Source organism: Artemia sp. Qi Xiang Cuo, chromosome 4, assembly GCF_049724085.1.
Source record: "Artemia sp. Qi Xiang Cuo chromosome 4, ASM4972408v1, whole genome shotgun sequence".
Classification (NCBI taxonomy): domain Eukaryota; kingdom Metazoa; phylum Arthropoda; class Branchiopoda; order Anostraca; family Artemiidae; genus Artemia; species Artemia sp. Qi Xiang Cuo.
The window spans coordinates 44188461-44213033 of NC_142797.1; the positions used below are offsets into that span (position 1 = coordinate 44188461).

Sequence of the window (24573 nt, forward strand, 5' to 3'; positions counted from 1 at the left end):
TTGGCGGGTGGTGGTATAACTCTCAACAATCCAAATTTTCCTCTGTCTTTTGGCCACGGTTTTGTTTGAAGTTGTGGATATAGTTGACCTGGACTAAATAAATCATTGTAAGAGAGAGAAGAACTTTTTTTTCTCCATCCATATTAATAATTAAAATACACTTAAAATGCTTGATGGTCCTTTTTAGAGCCCCCCTCTGGGAGGACCCATGGGAGCCGGGAGCTTCCTTCGAGTTAGGAGGATCGATACCCAGTCAAGTTAGGATATCGGACTTCACAACACTGTTCAAATAGAACAGCCTCAAATTCATTCTCGAAAACACCTTTCAAAATATCCCTAAGTGTTTCAATGAAATGAGTTCGCCCCAAATAATTTTTCTTGACAACACTGTGAAGACATAATTGGAGATTATTAAAAACCTTCTTCCTATGTTTTAATATATCTTATCGATAATACACATCTTCTCACAAGAACATTACTTAAACTTCAAATGAGACATGTCGAGCGGAATATAATTCAGATACAACGATGCGAGATTTTGACATCCATTAGATGTATATACAAACTTACTGCAAAACAAACCCCAGCGTAAGTATGGTTTTCAGCTTTGAAATAGCGAATTGTATGTTTGTGAAATAGCGAATATATAGTTAGTTTGGTTAAAGGATTATTGGATTATTGCATTAGAAAAACGTCTAGGTTAGAAGAGAGAAGTTACAAGGTAAGGGTTTTTTTAGAAATGCATGATAAACTATTCCAGTGTTATAAGCATTCCATTATATACTGCTAATTTGGTTAATGAAAGAAAATGAAATAGGATTATTATGGAATAGTTTAGAAACAAATTTAAGTTTTACTCAGCAAAACTAAGATGCCTGAGAAAATTTACCTTATTTTAGAAAATAGGAAAAGAAAAAATTGTTCATATACTGACATATTCTGACTGGGCTTTCAAATCTAAAATCCTTGGTAAAACATGAAGAAGGTCAAGCTCAAGGTCTTGATCGGATGAGGCTGAGGCATTATGAGAAACAGCCCATTACCTTTACAACTTCATTCAAGCTTGAGTGGAGCTAACACTGGTGTGAGATGGCCCTGGTACTATAAGTTGGGTGGTCGTTGGCTGGTCCAGATCGTGTGTAATTCTACCAGCATATTTGGTAATTGAGAGTCTTGCGGCTTGCATTAATACTGCATTACTCCATCTCGTTTTATGTACAAAATTGTGTTTATTGCATTTATCAACTTCACTGAAAAAAAAGGCAAAATTTATAATGAAAAAAACAACCCAATCTTCCATTTTTACTTATTATTGGTTAATCTTTCATATTCTGCCCTCCTCCTCCTCTTGTCTTGTACTCATTTAGGTGCTTCTTATATTTATATCGCACTGACAAATAAAAATGAACAGAAACTATAATTTATTCGAGGGGGTTCTCTCCCAAGTCAATACATAGCTCTTTACACCACAATTTTTTTTAATGCTTTCAAAAGAGCTATCTATTCTAATTAAAAACGGCCTGTGTGATTCAGGGGGGGTTGTGAATCAAAATTTTTTTTTTTAGACTTTTAATGCAATGTGCGTGTTTTTTAATATGGGGAGAACCCTCCCCCTCATAGACTTAATAAAATATGATTAATATAAAAAATAACAATAAAAAAAAACAAGCGACACGGCTCAATAGTAATCCAAACTTTTAAAAACGGAATTTTGATGTTAATAAATGTATCAAGAGAATGTATTTATAATGCTGATTCTAAATATATATAAATTTTATTAAGTTTACTATAACTCATCAAAGGGTACGACCCTGAGAAAAATTTACCCGATTTTTTTTTTTTAAGAGGAGGGAAACACCCCCTACAAGTGAATGAATTTTAATGAAAATGACACTATCAGGTTCAGCGTATCAGAAAACTCTATTACATAGCTTTCAAGCTCATATCTGCAAAAATCTGCAACTTTGTATTTTTTTGCCAAAAGAAAAATACAGGAATATAGAAGTTAGTTACGTAAGTTAATTTGTAAAGACATCCATTTAGCAAAAGTAAAGTAAAATTTTTGTGCAAAAAAAGCTGCATTAACTAAAAAACTATCAGAAATTAAATAAAAAAAAACAAGTTTTTTAAAACTGAAAGTAAGGAGTGACATTAAAACTTAAAACGAACAGAAATTATTCCCTATACGAAAGAGACTGTCCCCTCCACAACGCCTCGCTCTTTACGCTAAAGTTTGACCTTGTCTCACAACTTTAGCGTAAAGAGCGAATCCTTATGATTTCAAATATATCAGTTTCATCAAGTTTAGCTATACCGGTCAAAAGTTACGCGCCTGAGAAAAATTTGCCTTGTTTTCGAAAAAGGGGGAAAACACCCTCTAAAACTCATAGGACTTTAATGAAAATCACATCATCAGAGAGCCCTACTACAGAAGTTAAAAGCTCCTATCTGGAGGCTCATTCGAACGGAAATTAAAAGTTCTAATGTCCTTTTTAAGTAACCCAAAAAAAAAAAAAAATAGAGGGAAACTAGGCCCCCTCCCACGCTAATTTTTTCCCAAAGTCATCCGCCGTGGCATCGGAATTAGACAAACCCCGTTTATAGCAAGAGCCTGTGAAATTTAACCCCCTCCCAAAAAAAAAAACTCTCACACTCTTTGTAACACGCAAGCTTTTCATTCAAAGCAGAAAAATACGTCATGTTAGGAAAAAGCTTGTTTCCGAATGATAAAAAACTGTTTTTCAAAACAATTAAAACTTGTAAACATACCTATGGTGGAGATATTTTATTTACATAATAGAAAAAAGCGTGCTTTGACATTTCTATCTAATATAGTCGTCATATTCTTAAGATTTTGTATTGTTGGAGGGGAGGGGGGGGCTAAGTCCCTCTGAAATTTGAATTTACTAGTAAAACGTTTTTCTTTAATTTTTTTTTAGGGAAATAAAAGAATGAAAAGTGTATTCACATTGAAAATTGACAAATCCATTGTTTTCAAAAGTTAAAAATATATGGTGTACTATAAACAATGTCTTAAAACATAATGAAAATTGGGATGCAGTGTACGGTCATTATATCAGGTTTTTCTAATCGAGTACATTATAGAGTGGCATGTTTTTTTAAAAAACCGAACAATCAAGTTATTATATTGACTAACCACCAAGCTTTCTTTAACCGACTGACACACAAAAAATGAGTCTCATAATAGAAAACCCGTACGCCAACCCATGTAGAGTTCATTGTAATAGGCAACTAACCCTGGTAACCCAATTACTTGAAAATACACACACATATCCATGCCTCAGGCGTAGGTTTCCTTGTCCCTTTTCAATCTTATATGGCCTTACTACTCACTTTTAAGTCAGGTTAGTTGGGTTAAGAAACTCTTACCGCTTTTAATCTAGGTTAGATTTACAGCTTTTAAACTAGGTTAGGTTTACAGCTTTGAACTTAGGTTAGATTTAGCGCTTTTAAGCTAGGTTACTCTAGATTAACTCGGCAACTCGGACACTCTGATATTCGGAGTTCTGACATACGGACACTCGAGCATTCCAACATTCGTATTCTTTTTTGTTTTTGCAAATTTAGTGTTTAATTTTTTTTCAATTTTAGTGTTTCATGTTTTATTTTTTTTCTAATTTTAGTGTTTAATTTTTCGTTTTTTCAATTTTAGTGTCAGATTTTCTTCTTATTTATACTGTGTACTTTAGACCGACTTTTTGACTTTACTTTCGAACCAACTTTAGACCTACTACTTTAGATTACTATTAAGTAGCAAATCGTCGGTATATCACGTCCGAGACACGTCTGAAAGCACAGTAAAACAGGTAAAGGGCATCTTCGAAAGAACACTAGATAAACAAGCTCTGAAAATATATGGAGAGAGCACCCCTCCCTGTGTAACTCCAAGGAAAACAGGTTCATTTCCGAAAATCTGACAGTTTGATTTCGATCTTACATAAGAATCAAGATACCAAAGCTTTAATACCAAAATAATAGAGGCACTGATACCAAACTCGTATAAAAGATAAAGGGCTTGTGGATGAATAAAACTTTCGAACAGTTTCGACAAATCAAGTGCACATATATGCACAACTTATCCTTTGACGCTTTGGCGCTTCTCTGAAGATAACCGTAATATGTCTGGTTCGCCGGTGTATATGTCTGTTCAAGTGAATGTATTACCGATTGCTGGTCTATTCCGTTTTTATAATGTTTTTATGTTTAAATATAGACGTGCGTTATTTCCTTAGTGTTTTAGAGAAATGTTTATAATTGGTGTTAATTTCCATAATTAATCGACTAAAGCATCGCCGCTAGTTCGGCGACCTCAGGAATTACAAAGCGATCCATTTTTTCCATAAGACATGTTGGTCCTCAGATGTGGGAAGCATTACCTCAGGTTGTTTCGATAGTTAATGAGCTGCATGAACTTCGCAGTAAACTTAAAGTACACTGTATGTCTGCATACTGATTTTAATCCCTGCTGAGCCCATTTTCTCTCGAGTATTTTTTTTTTTTTTTTTTTTTTTTTTTTTTTTTTTTTTTGGTGGGTGACAAGGAAACAGAGTTGAAAATGATTTTAAATTTTGTATCTTCGATATCCAGTTAGTTTGTGAATATTTTGTGAATGTTTTCTGCGAGGGGGAAGTAAGGATGGCTGGTAATGATTGTATATGTAGGGTTTTGTAAAGGGTGATGTCTACCCATTCAAGTTTTATAAACTTCCGGGTTTAGTGTTAATTTGTTTTATTTCTTTACTAAAACCCTTTCTCTCTCTCTAGTAGTGTTTTTGAAGACCAAAAGTAATTACCTGCCAAAATGTGTTCTTGCTCCAAATTTTCACCATTTCAGCAAGGAAGTCTGTATGGATACCAAATCAAAACATCCACGTAAACTTGAAGACTAGAATAAAGAATGTTGGATCTGTAGTTGAAATCATCGTATAAAGATATGTTTTGCATAATATATTCTAGAATTGAAATACAAACGCTTTATTTCCTAATCGGAATTTGGATATTGCGAAGTACACTCTTTGCTTCTTTAATTAAGAAACGTGACAGAATTTAAATGTATTGTTTAAAGATACCATGCGAATTTAAATGTTTCTGACATAATTTGGTTCTTAGTTTAGATTAAGAGATAAGATAAAAAAGTCTAACTTTGCCTTCTTTTTATAGGCAATTAAACTCATTGTTAAAACTTTGGACTTCAAATTACCCAATGGGGATCCTTTTCAAAGGTAAGTAGTTTTGGTGTTTTATCTCCATGGTCTCCAAAGTAAATGGTAACGGCCCCTGCTACGTGCAAATATTTTTTGGGGGGCTGGGGTGGGGAGATCAGGACAGATCAGGAGAAATAAAAAAGAGGAAGAGCAGACAAAATGTATGAAAATGAAAGTATCTGCTTTGAGACCCGTATCCTTAGACCAAACTTATTTCCTTCAGGGGGGCTAAGTGTCCCTAGGATCTCATATTTTACCCATAAAACACCACCACTACTACTACTACTACTAATAATAATAATAACTCTCTGCAGCACCAAGTGGCCCGAGGGTAAAATATCTACGGACGCTCCTCCTCCATCTCAATCTATTCAAAGCCTTCCTCCATGCACCGTCCCAAGAAGTTCCTATACCCCTTAAATCTTTCCTTACAATACCTTCCACCCAATTCAGGAAATCTGTTTTTCGTTTGGCCCTAGATGGTTGGCTGCTAAAGACAATCTTTGGCAATCTGTCATCCGCAAGACGTGTCCTAGGCCATTATTAGCTTTTGCTGTTAAATCATCAACTGGTTTTGCAAGAAATGTTGGCGCAGTGTCATCCGCCAAAGAAGTAATGCATACATCTGCAGATAAAATTGCATCATGTCCACGTAAACTAGATAGAGTAAAGGGCATAGCACAGAGCCCTGACGTATACCACACTTCGCAGGAAAAGACGATGAGACTACATTATCTAAAACGATATTAAGGGACCTACCTTAAAGATAGCTCTCAAACCATCTTAGACAAACTCCAGTTATTCCAAGACTTCTCGTTCGATGAAGCAGCACTTGGTAGTCAAACGTTTCAAACGCTTTTCTAATGTCAGTGAAAATAGACATAGGTACGTTACCTGAATTTAATGCACAGTTAACACTTTGAACCAAGTGCTGTAAGGCGTGCGTCGTGGAATGACCATTACGTAACCCAAACTGCGTCTGACTCAAAGCCTATTCATCTGAAGAGAGCAGTGTATGTACCACTTTATCCAGTATCTTTGAAAAGATAGGTAGAATTAATATGGGTCTCCAGTTTCTTATATGTGCTTTGCGACCACCTTTGTGAAGTGGAAGGATCTTGGCCATATTAAACTGCACCGGAAAACTTTTCTTTTCTAGGGAAAGATTAACGATAAAAACTAGACAGGGAAGAATATATCTTAAAATCACTTTAAGATCTCGAAGGGACAAACCATCAACACCGGCAGAATTAGAATTAAGTGACTGCACAACTTTACGCACTTCTTCACTCGTGCACGGCTGAAATTCCATACTTAATGTTTTAACACGGACGTCATTAATAGTATTGTAGTTCATTTCATTATATTTATTGCTAACGCTAGATTGCACCTCGGAGCCAATATTCAAGAAGAAATTAGCAAACTTATTCACAATTTCTGTTGAATCACCACGGTTACATCCCTCCAAATTAATATCTGCCGTGGTCTCTTTACCCTTACCCCCAATGATCTCAATTAAAATATTCCAAGTTTCTTTCATATTACCTTTACTTTCCTTCAACTTATTTCCATAATAACCAGACATTGTCTTTTTCCTTAGACAATTCACCAGATTTCTTTTCTTTGAGAATCAGAGGCAACGCTATAGCGTTGTCTTTAATAACGACCATACAGCTCTAATGTTTTATTATTTATTTATTATTACTATTATTTTTCCCCAGAGGCACTTCATATGGAAGGGGTCGTCGTAAAAACTTCAAAGGGGGATCATTCGATTGGAAGTCGAGAGTTCTAGTGCCCATTTAAGGGTCAAAAAGGATTGGAAGGTAACGAACACCCCTTCACCGCCCACCATTTCCCCAAACACATCCAATCAAAATTTTTTTAGATAGCTATTTTGTCCTACGTAATTGATTTCCAGATAAAAATTATGTTTTTGAGTAGGACACTCCCCCACAGCTCTCAGGGCAAGGGCTGTAAGTTATGCCCTGGGGGCATATAAGCTTTTTGTAGACAGATTTGTCGTAAAAACTTCAAAAAAGGCTCATTCGATTGGAAATTCAAAGGGCTAGTGCCCTTTAAAAATCGAAAGTGATTGGACAGCAACTAACCCCCCTCTCACGCCCACCTTTTCCCCAACCAAATCCAATCAAAATTTTGAGATAGCCCTTTTGTTCAACGTGGTTGAAAATTCTGAAAATCAAATCTTTGAGGATGAACCCCCCCCACAGTACTCAGGGCAAGGGTTGTAACTTACGCCCTGGAGGAACATAAGGTTTTTATAGAAAGCTTTCTTGTACAAACTTCAAAAAGGGCTCATTCGATTGGAAATTTAAATGGCTAGTGTCCTTTTTAATAGTCGAAAGTGATTGGAAGGCAGCTAACACCCCTTCCATGCCCAGCATTTCCTCAAACACATCAAATAAAATTTTGAGATAACCATTTTGTTCAACGTAGTTGAAAGCTCTGGAAATTATATCTTTGAACATGGCACTCCCACCTCCAAGGTCTTCAGGGCAAGGGTTATAAATTATGCCCTGGGGCATATATGTTTCTTATGGACAGAATACTCGTATAAACTTGCGAGAGGGTTCATTGGATTGGAAATTGAAAATTCTAGTTCACTTTTTAAGCTCAAAAGACATTGGAGGGTAGCCAGCCCCTCCCCACGCCCTTTTTTCCCAAATACATCAGATAAAAATTTTGACATAGTTATTTTGTTAAAAATAGATCAAAGATCATATTACAAAACTTCGGTGTCGACACAGCCCCCCGCCCAGGACCCGGAGGCAGGCGTTGTAACTTATGCCCTGGGGGCCTATATGGTTCTTATGGAAGGGATGCTTATAAAAACTTCAGAGAACGCTAATTTCATTGGAAATTGAAAGTTCTAGTTCCGTTTTTGAGAGGCAAAAGAGGTTAGATTGCAACTAACCCACTACCCCACTAGTCCCTTTTTTTCCCGAATGCATCCGATAAAAATTTCGAGATAACCGTTCAGTTAAAAATTGTTCAAAAGTCAGATACCAAAAACTCAGGTGTCGACAAAACCCCCCAGGGCCGGGGGGCAGGCGTTGTAAGCTATGCCCTGGGGTATATTTGGTTCTTATGAAAGGGATAATCGTATAAACTTTAAAGAGGGCTAATTTTATTGGAAATTGAAAGTTCGAATTTAATTTTTAATAGTCAAAAGAGATCCGAGGGCAACTAGCCCCCCCCCACGCCTTTTCCCAAACCCATCTGATGAAAATTTTGAGATAATAATTTTGTTAAAAAAAAGTTCAAAGGTCGGATAAGAAAAACTCTGAAGTCAATAAAACCCCCCAGGGCCCAGGAGAAGGCGTTCTAAGTTGTGGCCTAAGGGCATGTATGATTCTTATAAAAGGGATGTTCTTATAAACTTCATATAGGGCTCATTTAATTGGAAATTGAAAGTTCTAGTTCACTTTTTAAGAGTCAAGAGATTTAAGTGCAAATAGACTCCCCCTCCATGCCTTTTTTTCCCCAAACCCATCTGCTATAAATTTTGAGATAGCCAGTTTTTTAACAAATTGTCAAAAAATTAGATAATAAAAACTCCGGTGTCAACACAACCCCCCCGGGCCCGGGGAGCAGGCGTTGTAAGTGTTGTCCTGGAGACGTGTATGGTTCTTATGAAAGGGATGCTCGTATAAACTTCAGAGAGGACTCATTTGATTGGAAATTGAAAGTTCTAGTCCACTTTTAAAGAGTCAAGAGATATTCGAGAGCAACTAGTGCCGCACCCCCTCCACATACACCCTTTTTTCGCCAAGCCTATCCGATGAAAATTTTAAAATAGCCATTTTATTAAAAATAATTCAAAGGTCATATAAGAAAAACTCCTGTGTCGATGCAACCCTCCCATGGCCCGGAGGCAGGCGTTGTAAGTGGTGCTCTGGGGGCATATATCGTTCTTATGGAAAGGATGCTTGTATAAACTTCGGAGAGGGCTCATTGATTGGAAATTGAAAGTTCTCGGTCTCTTTTTAAGAGTAAACAGAAATTGGAGGGCAAGTATCCCCCCCTCCACGGCCTAAATGCATCCGATAAAAATTTTGTTCAGATAACAAAACTCCGGTGTGGACACAGCCCCTCAGGGCCCAAGAATAGACGTGGTAAGTTATGCCCTGGGGGCACATATGGTTATTTTGGAAGGGATGCCCGTATAAACTTCACAGAAGAGTCATTCGATTGGCAATTAAAAATTCTAATTCACTTTTAAGAGTCAAAAGAGATCGGAGGGCAGCTAGCCCCCCCCGACACTCCATTCATTTTTTTCCCAGACGCACTTTATATAGTAGGGTTCGTCGAATAAACTTCAAAGGGGGCTCATTTCAAAGGGAACAAACTTTTTTCACTTTGATATTATTACTTTGATACCAGTTTTGATACTTTGATAAAGATTTGATTTTTTTTAAAGTCTGATTTTGAAATAAGGAATTTTTAAACACTTGATACTTTTTGCAATCATAAATAAAAAAAAATCAATTTAAAAAAAAACTCTGGAAAATAAGTTTTCCAAAGAAAAGTAAAGGCCATTTTAACTTAAGCTCAGCAGATACAAATACCTGTTAAAATTCAACTCAAAAGACCAGAAATTACTATTAAAGAATAAATGAAACCAAAAACGAACAGAAATTAAATAAAAAAACATAGGAAAAAATATAGAACAAGTAATAATTTAAATGAATAAATAGATCTTATAGTAAGTAATGCTTAGATTGAATATGAAAATCAAGCTTAAAATGAAAAAAAATATTTTGCTATTGAAGTATAAATGAAAAGAAATTAAACAAACAATCAATGTAAACAAACATTCAATAGATATTAATGTAAAGGAATAAATAAAACTTAAAAAGAGTGAAAATTAAATTAAATATGCAAATCAAGCTTGAAACGAACGAAAATCACTACAAAAAAGGGCTTGGGTATCGCCTCCTTCTCTTACTGTAAAAGTCTAAAACCTAATGCGTCATTGGCGCTTTTCTGATATCTATATGCGGCTTGAACAGTCTTGGAAAGTATAAACAACATCAAATTGAATATTTGACATATACGATATTAGTTGTTGGAAGTTTTCCGAAAATCAGTTCAAGAATTTATTTCACTCTAATTTTATTTTAATTTTCAATGCTGTAAGACATGGAAAAGAAAATATTTGTAATATAATTCGCTTTCAGTCAAGCGCCAATGACGCAGTAGGCTTTTGGTTTTTATTTACAGTTAAGGAAGGGGGTAGTATCCAAACTCTTGTCAATAGTGAAACTATATTTGTCTTGAACAACTTTAGAAAAAACTAATCAATTAAGCTGAATATTTGATGAATAATGATATTAATTGCTGAAAGCTCATCAGTTGAAATTTTTCAGTAAAAGCTGGTTTTCATTAAAACGCCAATGACGTTTTAGGTTTTAGACTTTTACAGTGAGAGAAGGAGGCAATACCCAAACTCTTGTTTCCAGGGATTTTTGTTCGTTTCATGCTTGATTTGCATATTCAATTTCAGTTTCACTCGTTTTAAGATTTATTTATTCATTTACATTAATATCTATTGTATGTTTGTTTACATTGATTGTTTATTTAATTTCTGTTCGTTTTAAATTTCATCTGTACTGCAATAGAAAATTTTTTTTTTCGTTTTAAGCTTGATTTTCATATTCAATCTAAGCATTACTCGCTTTAAGATCTATCTTAAAGCGAGAATCCAAATATGTTTCATAAAGACGATTTCTTAATTCTATTTGGTATATTATCTCCTCAGTTATCCTTGGTTTATGGGAAACTAGCTTCTTTGATTTAAAAACTTTTACTGGACACGTCCTTTCATAAGTAGGTTTAATGACTTTCATCAGACAATCCAGTGCTTTAGTAGAGCTTTCTTTCTCTACAAATAATCGACTCCAGTCTATTACATTCACTTCCTCTGAAAACTTTAGGGGATTTTCTTTTTTCGTCAGCCGAAATTTTAGTTTTTTTTCTGTAGTCGCTTAATACTAAAATAAATTGTAGCTGAGAGTGGAAGATGATCAGACCCAAAAACCTGATCACATCAGAAAAAATCTGATTCAAGTCAATTGAACGGAAAAATACATTGTCAATAATCGTTGCAGATTAGTAGTGAGCCATCTAGTACCGCGCCGGGGACAAGAATTTATGTACAGTTTCAACGGGGCAAGACCTGTCTGACAGGTTTCTGAGGCAACACCCATTTCTGGATTAAAGTTACAAAGACAGATTTACCTGCCAGACACGTTTCTGAGGTTTAGAGCCTAGCTGAGCGTGTAATAGATTCTTACTTAGGTTTATTGATTGCATACAGCATTAGAGATATCAACGAGTTATATAATTTGCATAAAGCTAACTCTATTGGCGAATAGGTATTCTATTTGTATAACTCTGCTCTGAATGTCCTTAATGAGGATATGAATAATAGGGTTGAAGTTGTTTTAGTTGGTTAGAATGAAAGTGGCAAAAAGAGCTAAAAGTGCTTACCAGTTAAGGTAAGTCTGAGAGGAGGGTAAGTCTCAAGCAACTTGACATAAATTTTAGAATGAAATCATACGTATCAATCTATGGAAACGGTTACTGCTGACAAGGTGATCATGGGACTTGACTTAGTTTTACTTCTTGGCTGTGTTCTGTATAATCCAGAAAAAACAATCGAGCGGTGTTGCCGATAAAAAATATGCTTTAACATTGGAGTATGCTAAAAGTTAAAACTAATAGAGTCGTAAGGGTCAAGATGACCTTGTGACTTGACCTAGCTTTACTTCTCGACTGTGTTCTGTATAATATACAAGTATCAATTGAGCAGTGTTCTCAATATAAAATATGCTTTAGCATTAGAGTATGCTAAAAAGTTGAAACCAATAAAGTTGTAGAAGCTAAGAAAATAATTTTAATACAGAAATTCACAACAATCCTTAGAAATAATTAGAAATCAACTAGTGAGATGATTATGGATTTGAACCATCAAGGACTGCAACCACCAATGACCCTAACCACCAAGGACCTCAACCTCCAAGGACCCTCTCTCCCCAACCTCCAAGGGGCCCCGTGCCTCCAACTTTTTGGTCCCATCCCCCTAATTTTTACTTTTTTTGAAGTTTTTTTAAATTTTTTTATTTTTTTCTAACATGGTAATTTTTTCAACTTTTTTTTACATGTCTTAGAATGACATGAAACATACTTAAAACAAGAAACATTCACATTTAATATTTTCCAACTTCAAAATGAGAATGACATAGATATTTTATCGTGACTTTTACTATTAGAAAAATAACATTTGTAGTAGCACTTTTTTTGGACTGAGTTTTTTGGACTTAGAAAGGGATTCAACTTTTTTTTAAAATTTTTTTACATGTCTTAGAATGACATAAACCACACTTAAAACATAAGCAATTCACATTTAGTATTTTACAAATTCAAAATGAGAATGATATCTATATGTTAGTCGTGACTTTTACTATTAGAGAAATAATGTTTGTAGTAGCATTTTTTTGGACTGAATTTTTTTGGAAATACAGAAATGTAAGACTTGGAATATGTTTTAGTGTTGTGTCGTGGTTTACCTTGTCCATGTCATATTATGTTAATGTTTCAGTGTTCATTTTGGAATTTTTCATTGAAACGTAAGACTTAGAATATATTCGTAGTTCAGATATCAAACCTTAGCAGTTTTTTACTTCCATGGAAATATTCAGAAGAGAAGTTGATTTTTTTCTTCTTTTAAAGTTCAGAACAGGAGTGGAAGTTGAAAAATAAGATAAGAAAAAAAATATGTAAAAAGAAGTTGAATAATTTTCCAAGTCCAAAAAATTCAGCTGTAGCATACTCCAATACTAAAGCATATTTTATATTGAGAAAACTGTTCAATTGATGCTTGTGTATTATACAGAAAACAGTCGTGAAGTAAGGCTAGCTCAAGTCACACGGTCATCTTAACGCCTACGACTCTATTAGTTTCAACTTTTTAGCATTCACCAATACTAAAACCTATGTTTTATTGGCAAAAGTGCTCGATTGGTATTTATATATTATAAAAAACAGCCAAGAAGTAAAACTAAGTCAAGACACATGATCACCTTGTCAGCAGTAACCGTTTCCATAGCTTGATACATATGATATCATTCTAAATTTATGTCAAGTTGCATGAGACTTACCATCCTCTCAGACTTACCTTAACTGGTAAGCACTTTTAACCCTTTTTACCACTTTCATTCTAACCAAACAAAAACATTCTCGTATTATTCTCATCTTTGTTTCAACCCTATTAATCATATCCTCATTAAGGGCATTCAGAGCAGAGTTATGCAAATGGAATACCTTTTTGCAAATTGATTTAGCTTTATGCAAATGATATAACTCTTTGATGTCTGTAATGCTGTATGCAACCATTAAACTTGAGTAGGAATCTATTACACGCTCAGCTGGGCTGTTAACCAGCTAGGCTGTTAACCTCAGAAACCTGTCTGGCAGGTAAATCTGTCTTTGTAAATTTGATCCAGAAATGGGTGTTGCATCAGAAACCAGTCAGACAGGTCTTTCCCCATCAAGAGAATGTAAAAGTGACAAGGTAAGCCAAAACACAACACTAAAAAAATATTTCAAGCGTTATATTCCAAGCAAAAATCCTTATATTCCAAACAAAAAGTCTTACATTACAACGAAAAAATTCCAAAATGAACTTGGATATATCAATAGAATGTAACAGTGACAAGGTAAACCACGACCCAACTCTAAAAAAATGTTTCAAGCCTTATATTCCAAAAAAAAATTCCAAAATGAACTTTGAAAAATCAACAAAATGTGACAGTGACAAGGTAAACCACGAAACGATACTACAAAAATATTCCAAGTCTGACATTACAACAATAAAATTCCAAAATGAAGTTTGAAACATCCACAGAATGTAACAGTGACAAGAAAAACCCCGACACAACACTATAAAATGTTTCAAGTCTTAAATTCAAGAAACAAAAATTTCAAAATGATCTTTGAAACATCAATAGAATGTAACAGCAGTTAGGTAAACCACAACATAACGCAACACAACTATTCCAAGTCTTACATTTCAACCAAAAAATTCCAAACTGAACTCTGAAACATCAAAAGAATGTAACACTGACAAGGTAAACCACGAAACAACTTTACAAAAATATTCAAAGTCTTACATTTCAATGAAAAACTTCCAAAATAAACCTTGAAACAGCAACAGAATGTAACACTGATAAGGTAAACGACGATACAACATTGAAAAAATATTCCAAGTCTTACATTTCAATGGAAAAATTCCAAAATGAACTATGAAACAAGAGGATGTAATTTTAACAAGGTAAACCACGACAAAACACTACAAAAATTAAACGACGATACAAAACAGCAAAAATATTCCAAGTATTACATTTCAATGTAAAAATTCCAAAATGAACTATGAAACAAGAGGATGTAATTTTAACAAGATAAACCACGACACAACACTCCCAAAATATTCCAAGTCTTACATTTCACAAAAAAATTTCCAAAATGAACTTTGAAACATCTTAAGAATGTAACAGTGACAAGGAAAACCACAAAAAACATTACATAAATATTCCAACTCTTACATTTCAACTAATAAAATCCAAAATGAACTTTGAAACATCAAGAGAATTTAAAAGTGACTAGGTAAACCACGATTCAACACTACAAAAATATTCCAGGTCCTACAATTCAACGAATAAATTTAAAAATGTACTTTGAAACATCAACAGAATGTAACAGAGACAAGGCAAGCCACGCCATAACACTACAAAAAACATTCCAATTCTTACATTTCAACAAATAAATTCGAAAAGGAACGTTGGAACGTCTTCACAATATAACAGTGAAAATGTAAACCATGACAAAACACTAAAAAAATATTACAAGTATTTACATTTCAACGAAAAAATTCCAAAATGAGCTTTGAAACATCAACGGGCTATAACAGTGACAAGGTAAACCACGAAACAACACTACAAAATATTCCAAGTCTTACATTTCAACGAATAAATTTCAAAATGAAATTAGAAACATCAACAGAATGTAACAGTGAGAAGGTAAGTCTCGACACAATAGTGCAAAATATTCCAAGTCTTACATTTCAGTGAAAAAATTCCAAAATGAACTTTAAAACATCAACAGGAGATAACGTTGACAAGGTAAACCACGACACAACACTAGAAAAATTTTCCAAGTTTTATATTACTACGAAAAAATTCCTAAATGAACTTTGAAACATCAACAGAATGTAACAGTGACAAGTTAAATCACAACACAACACTATAGATATATTCCAAGTCTTACATTTCAGCAAAAAAAAAAAATTCCAAAATGAACTCTGAAACATCAACAGAATGTAACAGTGACAAGATAAACCACGAAACAACACTACAAAAATATTCCAACTCTTCATTTCAATTAAAAAATTCCAAAATGAACTTTGAAATATAAACAGGATGTAAGAATGACAATGTAAACCACAACACAACACTACAAAATTATTCCAAGTCTTACATTTCAATGAAGAACTTCCAAACTGAACTTTGAAACATCTACATAATGTAACAGTGACTAGGTAAACCACGAACCAACACTACAAAATTATTCCAAGTCTTACATTTCAACGACGAAACTCCAAAATGAACTTTGAAAAATCAACAGAATGTAACAGTGACAATGTAAATTACAACACAACACTATAAGAAATTCTAAGTCTTACATTTCAACGCAAAAAAAATTCTAAATGAATTTTGAAACATCAACAGAATGTAACAGTGACAAGGTAAACCACAATACAACACTACAAAAATATTCCAATTCTTACATTTCAACGAATAAATCCCAAAATAAACATTTAAACAACAACAGAATGTAATAGTGACAATGTAAACAACGAAATAACACTACAAAAATATACAAAGTCTTACAATTCAACGAATAAATTTCAAAATAAACTTTGGAACATCAACAGAATGTAACAGTGACAATGTAAACCAGTGACGAAGTTCATTTTGGAATTTTTGGTTGAAATCTAAGGCTTGGGATATTTTTGTAGTGTTGTGCCGTGGTTTAGCTTGTCACTCTTATATTCTGTTGATGTTTCCAAGTTCATTTTGGAATTGTTTTGTTGTAATGTAAAACTTGGAAATTTTTTGTACTGTTGTGTCGTGGCTTACCTTGTAACTGTTACATTATGTTGATGTTCCAAAGTTTATTTTGAAACTTATTCGTTGAAATGTAAGAGTTGGAATATTTTTTGTAGTGTTGTTTCGTGGTTTACCTTGTCACTGCTGTGGACGTTTTGAAGTTCATTTTGGAAAATTTTTTCGTTGAAATGTAAGACTTGGAATTTTTTTATAGTGTTGTGTTGTGTTTTAGCTTGTCACTTTTACATTCTGTGGAGGTTTCAAAGTTCATTTTGGAATTATGTCGTTGAAATGTAAGACTTGGAATATTTTTTTAGTGTTGTGTTATACCTTGTCACTGTTGCGTTATGTTGATGTTTCAAGGTTCATTTTGGAATTTTTTCGTTGAAATGTAAGACTGTTGATGTGTTAAAGTTCATTTAGGAATTTTTTTGTTGAAATTTAAGACTTAGAATATTTTTGTAGTGTTGTTTCAAGGTTGACCTTGTCACTGTTACATTCGCCTGATTTTTCAGAGTTCATTATGGATTTTTTTTTTTGGTTGAAATGTAAGACTTGGAATATTTTTATAGTGTTGTGTTGTGATTTAGCCTTTAATTGTTACATTCTGTTGATGTTTCAAAGCTCATTTTGAAATTTGTTCATGGTAATGGAAGACTTGGAATATTTTTGTAGTGTTGTTTCGGGGTTTATCTAGTCACTGATACATTATATAGATGTTTCAAAGTTCATTTTGGAAGTTTTTTAACTGAAATGTAAGATTGTTGATGTTCCAAAGTTCGTTTTGGAATTTTTTCGTTGAAATTTAAGACTTAGAATATTTTTGTACTGTTGTTACAAGGTTCACCTTGTCACTCTTACATTTGCTTGATGTTTCAGAGTTCATTTTCGATTTTTTTTTTCGTTGAAATATAAGACTTGGAATATTTTTATAGTGTTTTGTTGTGATTTAACTTGTAACTGTTACATTCTGTTGATGTTTCGAAGTTCATTTTGAAATTTGTTCGTGGTAATGGAAGACTTAGAATATTTTTGTAGTGTTGTGTCGTGGTTTATCTTGTCAATGTTACATCCTGTTGATGTTTCAAAGTTGATTTTGGAATTTTTTATTGAAATATAAGACTTGAAATATTTTTGCACAGTTGTGTCGTGGCTTACCTTGTCACTGTTACATTCTGTTGATGTTTCAAAGTTCATTTTGAAATTTATTCGTTGAATTGTAAGACTTGGAATATTTTTGTAGTGTTGTTTCGTGGTTTACCTTGTCAGTGTTATAGTCCGTTTATGTTTCAAAGTTCTTTTTGGATTTTTTTCGTTGAAATGTAAAAATTGGAATATTTTTGTAGTGTTTTGTCACAGTTTACCTTGTCACTGTTATGTTCTGAAGACGTTTCAATGTTCATTTTGGAATTTATTCGTTGAAATGTAAGAATTGGAATAATTTTTTTAGTGTTGCATCGTTGTTTACCTTGTCACCGTTACATTCTGTTGATGTTTCAAAGTTCATTTTGGAATTTTTCTTTGAAATGTAAGACTTGAAATATTTTTAGAGTGTTGTGTCGTGGTTTGCCTTGTCAAGGTTACATCCTGTTGATGTTGCAAAGTTCATTTTGGAATTTTTTCATTGGAATGTAAAACTCTGAATATTTTTGCAGTATTGTATCGTCGTTTACCTTATCATTGTTACATTATGTTGCTGTTTCAAAGTTCATGTTGGATTTTTTCGTTGAAATGTAAGACTTGGTATATTTTTATAGTGTTGTGTTGTGATTTACCTTGTCACTGTTACATTTTGCTGATGTTTTAAAGTTCCTTTTGGAATTTTTCGTTGTAATGTAAGACTTTTTTGGATTTTTTCGATGAAATGATAGACTTGGAATATTTTTGTAGTGTTGTTTCGTGGTTTACGTTGTTACTGTTCCATTCTGTTGATGTTTCAGAGTTCATTTTGGAATTTTTTCGTTGAAATGTAAGACTTGGAATATTTTTGTTATGTTGTGGTTTACCTTGCCGCTGTTACATTCTATTGATATTTCAAAGTTCATTTTGGAATATTTTCTTGAAATGTAAGACTTGAATATTTTTATAGTGTTGTCACTGTTACATTCTCTGGATGTTTCTAACCTCATTTTGGAATTTTATCGTTGTAATGTAAGACTTTGAATATTTTTTTAGTGTCGTGTCCTGGTTTACTTTGTCACTGTTACATTCTGTTGATTTTTCAAAGTTCATTTTGGAATTTTTGGTTGAAATATAAGATTGGGGATATTTTTGTAGTGTTGTGTCGTCGTTTACCTTATCACTTTTACATTCTGTTGCTGTTTCATAGTTCAGTTTGGAATTTTTCATTGAAATGTAAGACTTGGAACATTTTTGTAGTGTTGTTTCGAGGTTTGCCTTGTCAGTGTTACATTCTGTTGATGTTTCAGAATTCAGTTTGGATGTCTCAAAGTTCATTTTGGAATTTTTTTCTTGAAAAATCAGATTTGAAATATTTTTGTGGGGTTGTGTCGTGGTTTACCTTGACAAGGTTACATCATGTTGATGTTTCAAAGTTCATTTTGGAATTTTTTTCGTTGTAATGTAAGACTTGGAATATTTTTGTAGTGTTGTGTCGTGGGTTACCTTGTCACTGTTACATTTTGTTGATGTTTCAAAGTTCATTTTTAAATTTATTCGTTGAATTGTAGGACCTGGAATATTTTTGTAGTGTTGTGTCGTGGTTTACCTTGTGACTTTCACATCCTCTTGATGTTTCGAAGTTGATTTTGGACTTTCTTAGTTAAAATTTAGGGGTTGGAATATTTTTGTAGTGTTTTGTCGTGGTTTTCCTTGTCACTGTTACATTCTGAAAATGTTTCAAAGTTCATTTTGGAATTTTTTCGTAGAAACGCAAGACTTGGTATATTTTTGTAGTGTTGTGTCATTATATCCTCTTGAAGTTTTATAGTTCATTTTGGAATTTTTTCATTGAAATGTAAGACTTGGAATATTTTTGCAGTGTTGTATCGTCATTTACCTTATCACTGTTACATTCTGGTGCTGTTTCATAGTTCATTTTGAAATTTTTCGTTGAAATGTAAGACTTTGAGTATTTTTGTAGTGTTGTTTCGTGGTTTACCTTGTCAGTGTTATATTCTTTTGATATTTCAGAGTTCAGTTTGGATTTTTTTTGGTTGAAATGTTGTGGTTTACATTACCGCTGTTACACTCTATTCATGTTTCAAAGTTCATTTTGGAACTTTTGTCTTGAAATTTAAGCCTTGAAATGTTTTTATAGTGTTTCGTCGTGGTTTATCTGGTCACTGTTACATTCTGTGGATGTTTCAAACTTCATTTTGGAACTTTATCGTTGTAATATAAGACTTGGAATATTTTTGTAGTGTCGTGTCGTGGTTTACCTTGTCACTGTTACATTCTCTTGCTGTTTCAAAGACCATTTTGGATTTTCTTTTTAGTGTTGTGTCGTGGTCTACCTTGTCACTCTTACATTCTGTTGATTTTTCAAAGTTCATTTTGAAAATTTTGGTTGAAATCTAAGACTTGGATATTTTCGTAGTGTTGTGTCGTGGTTTACCTTTTTACTGTTACATTCTATTGATGTTTCCAATTTATTTTTGTTTTTTTTCGTTGTAATGTAAGACCTGGAATATTTTTTTAGTGTTGTGTCATGGATTACCTTGTCATTGTTACATTCTCTTGCTGTTTCAAAGACCATTTTGAATTTTCTTCGTTGAAATGTAAGAGTTGGAATATTTTTGTAGTGTTTCGTCGTGGTTTACCTTGTCACTTTTACATTCTGAAGATGTTTCGAAGTTCATTTTGGAATTTTGTCTTAGACATCTAAGACTTGGAATATTTTTGTAATGTTGTGTCGTAGTTTACCTCGTCACAGTTACATTACGTTAATATTCCAATTTTCATTTTGGATTTTTTTCATTGAAATATAAGACTTGGAATAATTTCGTAGTTCAGAATCAAACCTTAGCATTTTTTCACTTCTATGGAAATATTCAGAAGAGAAGTTGAACTTTTTTTTTCTTTTAAAGTTCAGAACAGAAGTGGAACTTGAAAAAAAAGATGAGAAAAAAAACTATGTCAAAAAATGTTGAATAATTTTCATTGTCCGAAAAATTCAGTCCAAAAAAAGGGCTACTACAAACATTATTTTTCTAATAGTAAAAGTCACGACTAACATATCTATATCATTCTCATTTTGAATTTGTAAAATATTAAATATGAATTTCTTATGTTTTAAGTATGTTTCATGTCATTCTAAGACATGTAAAAGAAAATTTGAAAAGATAGTTGATTAATTTTCTAAGAACCAAAAAATCTACTCCAAAAAAAGTGCTACTAAAAATATTATTTTTCTAATATTAAAAGTCACGACTATATATCTATAACATTCTCATTTTGAATTTTGAAATAATTAAATGTAAATTTTTTATGTTTTAAGTATGTTTCATGTCATTCTAAGACATGTAAAAAAAATTTGGAAAAAAATACCATTTTAGAAAATAAAAAATAAAAGAAAAGTAAAAAAAATTCAATAAAATAAGTAGAAAAATGGGGGTATGGGACCAAAAAGTTGGAGGGAGTGGCCCCTTGGATGTTGGGAGAGGGGGTCCTTGGAGATTGAGGTCCTTGATGGTTAGGGTCATTGATGGTTGCGGTCCTTGATAGTTCAAATCCATAATCATCTCACTAGTTGATTGTTAAGGATTTCTAAGGATTGCTCCGAATTTCTTTATTAAAATTCTTTTCTTAGCATCTACAACTTTATTATTTTCAACTTTTTAGCATACTCCAATGTTAAAGCATATTTTATATTGAGAACATTGCTCAATTGATACTTGTGTCTTATACAGAACACAGTCGAGAATAAAGCTAGGTCAACTCACAATGTCATCTTGACGCCTACGACTCTATTAGTTTAAAACTTTTAGCATACACCAATGCTAAAGCATATTTTTTATCGGCAACACTGCTCGATTGGTATTTGTGTATTATACAGAACACAGCCAAGAAGTAAAACTAAGTCAAGTCCCATGATCACCTTGTCAGCAGTAACCGTTTCCATAGATTGATACATATGAAGTCATTCTAACATTTATGTCGAGTTGCATGAGACTTACCATCCTCTCAGACTTACCTTAACTGGTAAGCACTTTTAACCCTTTCTACCACTTTCATTCTAACCAGCTAAAATAATTCTCGTATTATTCTCATTTTGGTTTCAAGCCTATTATTCATACCCTCATTAAGGACGTTCAGAGCAGAGTTATGCAAATAGAATACCTTTTCGCCAATTGAGTTAGCTTTATGCAAATGATATAGCTCTTTAATATCTCTAATGCTGTATGAAATCATAAAACCTAAGTAGGAATCTATTACATGCTCAGCCTGGCTGTTAACCAGCTAGGCTGTTAACCTCAGAAACCTGTCTCACACGAAAATCTGTCTTTGTAACATTGATCCAGAAATGGGTGTTGCCTCAGAAACCTGTCAGACAAGTCTTGCTCCGTTGAAACTGTACACATATTCTTGTCCCCGGCCTTGTCCCCGGCGCGGTACTAGGTGGCTCACTACTCAGATTGACTCGTGATTCTTGTTGGAATACTGACAAGTGGAGATTAATCATTTGCTATCATAAAATTTAAGGCTCCATCATATTGACTAGATAGATCTAATAAATTAAAATTAAAATCGCCCATCAGTATATGACTAACACCGTTCGGGATTTTGTCAAGGAGCTCATTAAATCCATCTGTAAACTCATCCAAGTGAGTGCTATGAGGCTTATACACCATACTAATTAATTTTTTTGTTATTAAGTTCAATATCTACTGGAAAAATTTCCACCTTACCTTGTCTCCATGTACTAATGTCATACCTTATACCATTCCTGATTCCCTCCTTCACCGAAAGTACAATACCCCCTCAGTCTAGTGAAGATTTTGGCCATTTAGGTTGAACGCTAGAAATGAATTAAGCGAAAGAAACCGATTTACACACACAAAAACAGAAGCAAAAAACAAAAAAGAAAACAAAAATAACAAATACAAGAAACACTAATCATAACATCTGAGACTAAACACAGTCAGCAATAGAGCAGATATTCTTGACTGCTAACCCTCCACTAGGCTTTGCCAAAATCTGACCCTGATTTGACCACACATTCCTCTGACCATACTTGTCTTTCGTTGCGTTCAAAATGTCCCGGCGACATTATGTTAGGGATTGTGTTACAAAAGCATCAGTTGAAGCAAGTCTAGCTTTTGCTTTAAATACTTTCCGGACTACATCTTTGCTAGGAAATTTAACGATGATCAAAGAAGCTCTAATAGAACTTTCTTCGTGATCTGTAGTCGTATTATTCTGGTGGTGACGGCATGCATTGATCAAATCAGAAGAAGTCAGTCACAGACATTTCGCTATTTATAATGCGAGATATTGTCGTACGAGTGTCTCCACTAGGTACTTACCTGACCCCATGAAATACAAGACTATCAAGCAATGACTCTTGATCATAATCATCAAGCTTTTCCTCTATTCGAACAATTCTCTCCTCCAAATTTTCAGTGCGAGTTCTCAAACTGCTTAGGACCTGCTCAATTGTTGCAAACTTTTGATTAAACTCGAGCTTAACTGAATCACATCCCTGGCTGAATTTTAGTTCAGTAGCCTCTTTCAGTGACCTTGCATCAGTGAACTTTTTAGTCACTTTCTTTGTTATAATTTCCAACAGATCATATTTGTGTTCTCCAGCTGCGCTTCAGTTACAACTAATTGCTCGTAAATCGGTTCGATACTTGAAGGAATCGAGTTGGACCCTAATTTATCACTTGCTTTCAGGGCTAAAAAAGTCTTAGACAGAGTTTGGTAAATTTCAGGGGTATTAGAAAGTTCTACAAATGCCTTTTTAAAAGCAGGCGAGGATGAATCTGTCGTTTTATCCTTGCATTCTTGAAGATTCGCACCTATTAGCCTAAATCCTTCGTGACTACTGTAACAAAAGACCAGATAAGTGGGCTTTCAACTAAAATCCTTTCGTTTTTGCATAACTCTCATGGGCCGTAGGGATTAGTTTTTGAATATAGCCAACGCAACGTCAAACTGCTTGAAATGCTGCATAATTGATAAATTAAACAAAAACTTACCAAGTTTGAAGTTTGATTGTAATTCTACTCCAAAGAAGGAGCGCCAGCGTAGCTGAGAGTTCAACTGAGAGATAGACGCGTGCAATCACCCCGATTGACCGAAGCAACACCAGTATTTTAAAGTCATTATAATATGCAGTGGTTAAGCTCATGATGAAATGCTGAGAGTTCAACGGGAATGGAAATTGGGAGGGCAGTTGAACTCTCAGCTACGCTGGAGCTCCTTCTTTGGAGTAGAATTACAATCAAACTTCAAACTTGGTAAGTTTTCGTTTAATTTATCAATTCTACTTCAAAAGGAGCGTCATTGCTCCGCCTTGAGTTCAACTGAGATTTTGAAGTTCAGCATTAGCTAAACCAACACTAATGATGAATAATAGCCCTATTCATTAAAAGAGGTTGTTGTACAAAAATTCATTTATAGGAAGATATTTCAAATATAACAAATTACAGTGAATAGATTCAAAAGACAGATAACTGCTGACCACCTTTAATTGGTTTATTATAAAACCTTGCAAACGGTTTGGCATGTGTCCAGCCTACATATTTTATGATTTGGTCTACATCAATTCCTCTTGCTTTAAGGTAGGACGTTGAGGCAGACCGTGTGCTATGAGCACCATAAACACTGATATCTATACATGCAAGAAATAAAACTTCTTTTATCCCTTTAGAAATAGATGACTTGGAAGCAGCAGTATGAGGCTTACGATATGTAAGAAAAAGTGCGTCGTGTCTACTAGGATTTTACGTCATTTTTAAATAACAAGCTTGGTGCAATACCGGACACAGGGACGACTCTAGAAAACGCCGAAATTTAACTACTGATGTGTAGTTGCCCGGTTTCGTTGTTTTTAAAAACACATTGATTTGAAAATCAAAACTTCCATCGTCATTATGTACCATATTACTAAGTGATAAACTGGTCAAAAACTGAACTCTTTCAAATGCTGATCAAATCAATAAAACTGCTAATTTTTGTGTTAGTGTCTTTAAT

The 24573-nt window shown here is 33.8% G+C and overlaps 1 protein-coding gene across 1 annotated transcript in view; it reads right to left on the reverse strand.

The window, feature by feature from the left end:
* LOC148953148 (facilitated trehalose transporter Tret1-like) overlaps window positions 1–4907 on the reverse strand; it is a 93488-nt gene extending 88581 nt beyond the window's left edge. Inside the window, exon 1 of the mRNA XM_089087546.1 lies at window positions 4814–4907. Coding sequence (XP_088943672.1) covers window positions 4814–4849 — 36 coding nt within the window. The 5' untranslated portion in view covers window positions 4850–4907. The remainder of the gene's footprint in view (window positions 1–4813) is intronic.
* Between the last annotated feature and the right edge of the window lie 19666 nt (window positions 4908–24573).